This window comes from Silurus aristotelis (assembly GCF_946808225.1).
Source record: "Silurus aristotelis genome assembly, chromosome: 21".
NCBI classification, from domain to species: Eukaryota; Metazoa; Chordata; class Actinopteri; order Siluriformes; family Siluridae; genus Silurus; species Silurus aristotelis.
Genome location: NC_139594.1, coordinates 7,659,930 through 7,667,630, shown reverse-complemented (window position 1 = coordinate 7,667,630; position 7,701 = coordinate 7,659,930). Strand labels below are relative to the sequence as shown.

At 40.2% G+C, this 7,701-nt stretch overlaps 1 protein-coding gene across 1 annotated transcript; it reads right to left on the bottom strand.

The window, feature by feature from the left end:
• Nucleotides 1-1,261: 1,261 nt before the first annotated feature.
• Nucleotides 1,262-5,739, bottom strand: uncx (UNC homeobox). Its single transcript, XM_083524180.1, has 3 exons — nucleotides 4,627-5,739; nucleotides 3,853-4,028; nucleotides 1,262-2,550 (listed from the first exon to the last, which is right to left on the bottom strand). Exons 1-3 carry the CDS (start codon nucleotides 4,883-4,885, stop codon nucleotides 1,555-1,557), a joined length of 1,431 nt encoding a protein of 476 aa, XP_083380306.1. The 5' UTR covers nucleotides 4,886-5,739; the 3' UTR covers nucleotides 1,262-1,554.
• Nucleotides 5,740-7,701: the final 1,962 nt, after the last annotated feature.

Sequence of the window (7,701 nt, the reverse complement as noted above, 5' to 3'; positions counted from 1 at the left end):
TGTAGGCTATGCTTGGCTCTGAACTCCATATGCTAAAGTCTTCTCCTGCTAACATGAGTGGCCTGGTGAAATGTATGTAAATATTTTGATAGGGACACGGGCTCGGAAATTCATTTGCGCCGCCTCAAACGCAGCACTGCCCCTCGGATTATTTTCAATTTATTTGCAAATCAAGATGCGACGAGAGCTGGAAAAAAAAAAGGGCTCGAGGAAAATTTTAAGAAAACAATAAAACGCGCCCGAATGGAGAGAGAGAGAGAGAGAGAGAGAGAGAGAGAGAGAGAGAGAGAGAGAGAGAGAGAGAGAGAGAGAGCACTTTCCATAGCAGCACACACTGGGCATGTATTATTGATGCCCATATTTACCAGTTATAGTCCAGGTGTAATTTAAAGCGATCGGATCGGGCTGTATTATTTTATTTTGCCTCCTGTTTTTTTTTTTGTTTTTTTTTCCTCCATGCTCGGCTTTAGATCTGGTCAACATTGCTAATGTTGTCCAGGCGCAGATGTCTGCGAGCCCCCGCAGCGTCCCCAGGGAGCGCCAGCCCTATTAGAACAAATGTGTTCCGCTATTGTAAATAGGCACGTTTGCTGCGCCCGTCCTATTACAGCCGACGCATGATCAATAGGCTGATAACACGGGGACATCAATATAAGCGACAGAACAATGAGGGATATCATCGAACATCTATCTTAATATAGCTGGCTACAAGAGCCTGGACAAAGTGGGGAAGCTCATGAAAATTCCGCCCCACGAATTCCCATCTCCTCTCCAATATGCGCACACACACTCCCAGCTGCCGGGGCTATTATTTTCCTATTTCAATTTGACACCCCAGCCTTTCATGCTAATTCTATTATTCTAGGAAGTTTATGTGATTTCATATCACTGGAAATCGGTAATGTGTTATAACCCTTTGGGCTAAAATAAACTGAATCCCTGCAGTAGCCACCGGGAAAATAATTACTTTCATATCAAAACTCTGCAGGAGTCGAACGGGTCTTTTCGCCTCTGGCTTATAACCTCATTTCAGCAGGGCTTATAGATGAATAAATTTGTTAAAGCAATACACACATAAAAAAAATACAATATTTGGATTTTTAAAAAAAGATGGAGCCTACCTTTCTCCAACAATATAAAGGCTATTTAGTATCGTACACGTGCAGATGTCATTGTATACAATCGATTTATTTATGAAAAACTTACATATATAAATATTTTAATACTTTTTTTTTTTTTTTACAACGTTTGAGGTTTTATCTTGTTCTCTTTACAGTTTGTTACAGGGAGCTGCTGCTGTTGTTGATCTATTTTTTTTCCCTCCAATAAACATTTAGCCCACCACACACATACACAAGTGTTCACACAGATATTTCCCCCTAATCATAATATAAATATGTCAGTGAAATAAAAATAATAGTCATAAAAAATAAAAAGGGGGCTGTTGATATGTCAGTGTGTTTTGTTTTTTGTTTCTTTTTCCTCTTCGGTTAAGCTTTGAAAGAGTGTGTCAGGCAAATAAATGGACACTCCGATTTTATGCACTGCCCAATTTTATCCCATATCGACATCAGCCGAGTCTTTGTCGGTGTCCGTGTGGGTTGAAGGCGATTCGGAGCTCTGTGGATAATCGAACACGCCTAACGACTGCTCCTTTTTTTCGGACTGGGGAGACTTTGGACAGGTGAGTTCTGACTCTCTATCTGGCGGACACACTTCGCCTGGTGAGGGCCCGTTACAGGCTGGGCTCGGACTGGCCTGCAGTGAACACGCGAGTGGACCCGATGGACTGACCTGGCCTTTGATTGCTGTAGGGTTTGGGTTTGCACTGCTCAGCTCCGGGTCATTCCTCTGCCCTGGGCTTCCGGTAGCGTCACTGTCGCATACGGGAGCCTTTAGCCCGTGCTCGTGCTCTTCGTCACTGCCTGCCGCCGTGCCCTTTAGAGCAGTCTGTGGTACGATGAAACCGAGGGGCTGTGTGATGGGGTAAAGCAAAAAGTGGCCCTTGCCTATCAAAGGCCGCGTGGAGGCAACCGGGAAGTCGACGGAAGGTTTGCGTCGTGGCCTCGAGTCCGACAGCAGGCTCTCCACGCTGAAAGGGTTGGCTTTTTGGAGACCGGGGGATCTGGCGAGGTTCGCCTGGCGCGCTCCATCCGGCGAGTCCAGCTCGGAGCCGCTCGCGTCGGCGTGCGCGCTTCTTTGGCTTGGCGTTTGCTCGCAGCTCGCGTGCGTTTGGTGACGGCTGACGGCCTCGCAGGGCATGAGCTGGTGCTCGCTGTCCGTCACGTGCGACACGCCGCTGTCGCTGTCCGAGCCCGGCGTGTGAAACAAGTCCCCGGGAAGCAGCTTGCCGCCCTGCGCCCGCAGCAGACGCTTCTCCTGCTTGCGTTTCTTCTTATCCATACGCTCGCGCTCGCGCCGCGCGATCTCCTCGGCGTCCATGGGCTCACCGCTGCACGTGGTCGGGTGCGAGTTGTGCGCCGGTCGGCCTGGACCTTTCTTCGTGTTCTCTTTTTTCCTCCACTTGGCCCTGCGGTTCTGGAACCACACCTGCAGATTATTGGACGGGATAAAGATTATTATTATTATTATTATTATTATTATTATTATTATTATTATTATTATTAATAATAATAATTATAGTATTTATTTGCATTCATTTAACCCCACGCATTTATTCAGCATCATTGCCAGCTGTTCTTCAATACAGATGCTAATTGGTATTTCAATTAAAATTCTCATCTGAGGCACATTGTATTAGTAGATAATTTTCTAGGGTTATTAAAGAAAATTTACATAAAAATATAATTAGAAAATAATTTGTATTTAACACTAAAAAAAAACAAGCAACAAAAAAAAACCATGACAATATATTCAGAGCTAGCATATTCATAACAAAACCTGAACAGAAATACTCTTTTAATATAAAATAAATAAAACATATATATATATATATATATAAAATATCTGAATATTCGGCTGATTTGTTTTTTAGTAACAATTCGTCATGTATGTAGTTTATATGAGATGAATAGATCGTATGGGTATGTTATAGTCTTTATGTTTTTGTAAATGCAATTATTATAACTAGGCCTTGTGAAGTGTAAACTGTGTAAACTCTCATGTCATGAATTATTTTTTTTAAAAGATTTTAAAGATTCAATAAACATTAGTATATATATATATATATATATATATATATATATATATATATATATATATATATATATATATATATATATTCAAAATAATTTTTATTGATCGAAAGGCCTATCATAATGCAAGCAAAATCAATAAAACGAATGACAGATTTGATGGTTAGAGTAAAAGCCCAGAGAACATTGCATTTCAGCAACATTATAAAATGTGTATTAACTGTGCATCTTAATTTTGGTTTTGTGTTTAAGTCTCTAAACAAGCAGACTGAGTTAATAATTACAACTAGTCATCTAATGACATTATATTGACGTCTTTGTAATGCTGTTGTTTATTTTGAGTCTAGGTTTTTAGCTATACTTGAAAATATATATATTTGTATTAATACATTTTACTTTTATGTTGATATTAAATAGTCACTATGGTAAAACAAAAGGTTGCCCTACATTAAATAAACAGAAGGTCGGTAGAAAAGCAGCCTAATTGCAAATTACCAAGCCTAAGAAAAATTATTTGCATGAAAAAAAATCACAGTTTGTACATCAGTTGTGGCTCCATAAACAACACAGAAGGGCATTTGCAAATTTCCCTCTAAAAGCTTCCACATTTGTTTTTCATCTGATGGATTTAAATTGCAATCATCATTTATTTTTTATGACTCAGAGCAACGTTAAATAGAAATAGTTCGTATTTTACCTGCACTCTCGATTCTATCAAGTCCAGTCTGAGAGCCAGGGCCTCCCTCATGAACACATCTGGATAATGGCTCTCATTAAAAGCCTTCTCTAATTCTTCCAGCTGCCAGCCTGTGAAATTGGTGCGAGTTCGCCTTCTCTTACAGCCAGGGCTATCCTTCTCTGGATCTCCTGAATCTACGAGAACAAAATATGTCAAATATTAACACCATGCTTGATCAGACCTCAGTGTCAGAATATACCTAGCAGAATTTCCACCATGTGGACTTGAGTCTGTTTTTAATGTCTCATTTAGTATTGTTATTATTTATTTATTTTTACACATTATTGCTATTACTACTACTATTATTATTACTATATAATAACAATACTACCACCACCACTACTACTACTACTATTAATAAATACATTATTATTATTATTATTATTATTATTATTATTATTATTATTATTATTATTATTATCAATACAGTAAAACAGCTTGGTGTATTTGATCATGCAACCAAAAACAAAATATACAAATATATGCCAACTGTGTTCTCAGAAACATCACTCTTTGCATCAGCTTTGAGTGCAGTAAATAAACTACACAGCTTCTTTGTCTCATCTGCCTCTAACCCTGATGTTTTGGACGCCTCTTGAAAGAAGATACAGAAGCGTTTCCTGCTCGATGCGCTTTATAACCCGCTTGAATGGCACGGATATTTTGTTGTTGCTGCTGTAATGTCGCTGATATTGGATTGTTGTATTTTTTTATTTTGTTATCGTAGCCTACCTGTCAGTTTGTAGTGCTGGTTATCTCCATTCATAGCGCAGCCAGACGACAGCAGCGGGTTCGAGTTCACCACCGAGGCTGCGCACGAGCCGTTCAGTAATCCGTCTATGGAGAAAGGGACGGCGGCCGCGGACTGCAGCTGATGCCCGGCCAGTTCGTACACATGGTGGTGGCTGAGGTGGTACGGAAAGCTCACCATGCCGCCGAGCGAGCCTCCGAACTGGGCGTGAGGTGGATCCAGTATCCTGCTGTCCATCATCTCCCGGGCGCACAAAAAAAAAGAGGAAGCGACGTGTAGAGACCCGGCGGCGCAGAGTTTAAAAGACACGCAGCGTGCGCGGCCGCCGAGGAGGGGACATGGTGCGGGAGGAAAGGCGGGGGGAAGAGCTGTACTTTATCAACGCGGCCGCCTTCCAATAATTAGCCTCGGCTCGGGGAATTTGAGACCAATGAGAAGCGCTAATCGGCGGTGACGTCAGAGACGCGGGCAGAGAGCGCTTTCCCTATCGATTGCTAATTAAACCTGACATCCACCTCGATAAACAATATCAGAGCTGTCACAACAAGGCACAGGGAGGGGGAGCTTTGATAAGGACTGGGCTACATGACGACCACGCGGGGGGCCTTCGAACGAGAGCGATCGCATTTGATACCCAGTTAAACGCTAAACAGACACTGAAATCTCACCTCGAGGAGGAAAAAAAAAAGAAAGTGAACTGGATTCACCGTCGTTTTAGTCGATGTGTCTTTCGGAACAAATCTGGCTTATTCATTTTTTTTTTTTTTTTCTATCTCTGACAATTATCCGCGCGTAGACGCGTGAACGCGCGCGCACACGCGCACGCGCACGCCAAACGCGACAAGGTCGTTCCAGTGGTCTATAAAGATAAGAGCAGCCCACTTCAATGCACTGTTGACAAATGTGACTGGATTCAGCGCTGGCTGTTGATACGTCGCTCGAGCACGGTCAAGAGCAGACATTTATCACAGAGCTGTCAGATGTAATTCCAAACTACAACCGGGGCCAATATACAGAGGGGCAGACACCCGGACATGAGCACGTTGTTTAAATGTCTGGAAGACGTGTTTGAAGGGGAGGAGTTGGGGGGGGGGGGGGGGGTCGATCTTCGTTTCTGCACGAGACATAAATGAACCTATTAATTACACGAGCCATTAATAAAAAAAAAAGGGAAATTTAGCATTGCCTGATATCTAATAAGAGGAGGTATTTCCCCAGACTTGAGCTGCATGTGTGATTAATGGAGTCTGATACTTAATTGCAAAATTAGACCAACATTCACTGTATAAGGTGATGTATATGCACTGACTCTATAACATATAAGAACATGTTACATACACTTACAAAATTACACTAACTGTATATATATATATATATATATATATATATATATATATATATATATATATATATATATATATATATATAAATATATATATATATATATATATATATATATATATATATATATATATATATATATATATATATATATATATATATATACAGTTAGTGTAATTTTGCAATTATGTATCAGACTCCATTAATCACACATGCAGCTCAAGTCTGGAAAAATACATCCTCTTATTACACACACACACACACACACACACACACACACACACACACACACACACACACACACACACACACACACACACACACAGAGCATCACCACTAACACAGCACACATTTATTCCTGCAAATTTGCGATGGCTTTGCACCAATGTGTATACCTAAGCCACTGTTCATTTCTCTGCTACATACATACATACATACATACACACACACACACACTCATGCACACATACAGAGAGATACATGCATATATTGTGCACAGAGCCCCCATATATACACCTACACACAACTCATCCCAGAGCAGTTTGTGAATGCACTGCCACAGCCTATTCATGCAAGTGAACCGTGCTTATGAATACAGAATGCTAATCAATCCCGCCACTTTAAGTAGACTTCGTCGCCCCTCTCATTACAGGGAATTAATTCGACTTTATTTAGCCAATGTCTGAAGCTGTCATAATGTTAATCTGAGCTGAAAATTTCGCTCCCCACTCCCTCCCTGACCCTTGGCAACCCCAGACTGGCGTGTTGTAATAACCCGGCTCTTTCAACAGGGGCCCTGGTAATTGTTACCTTATTAGCATGCAAATTGTTTAATTAATATTATTATGAGGAAGTATATAATCCGTTCGTCTCTTGACCTCCAGCCCAAATGCAGCCCTCTGCATTTTAGTGTGTACATTTTAATGAACCCTTTTAAAAATGGCTCACAATCAGGCCTTTTTTCTTCCTCTCCCTCCCTCTCTTTTCCTTTCTTCAGAAATCAGAGATCTTTCAACGTCCTCCTTTTTTTGCTCTTAGAAACTTTTTTGCTGTTGTTTTTGTTATCTTGACATAGTCTACACAGCGATGAATGAGTCCATTTATTCGTATCGCAATTTTTTTGAACATCAAATATTCAATAATTGCCCGTCCGGGCTCAGTGAAAAGCGGCAGCCCTTGACACGCGCTCCCGAGAGACTCCGCATTTAAATCCGCTTTTCTGCACCCACCAGACATTGTCAGATCTGAGCTTTAATTAACCCGATAATAAGACAAACAAGACCCGCATTCAGGCACATTGCAGGCCGTCTTATTTTCTTCCCATTTCAGTTTTTTTATCTACACTTTGCCTGTACAATAGAAGCAGCGGATTTAATTCTTCACGTTTAAAAGACCTGCGTTTGTCTGGTATTCATCATTTTTAACATATTTATTGCTCATGAGTACACACCCCTCACTTAGACCTAAACAATACAAACTATATATAAATCTATACACAATAAATAGTTCATGCAGATCGAAACAAACAAATATGTAATTAAATAAATAAATAAATAAATAAATAAAATAAATACGTACACACACACACACACACACACACACACACACACACACGTATATATATATATACATATATACATATACATATATATATATATATATATATATATATATATATATATATATATATATATATATATATATATATATATATA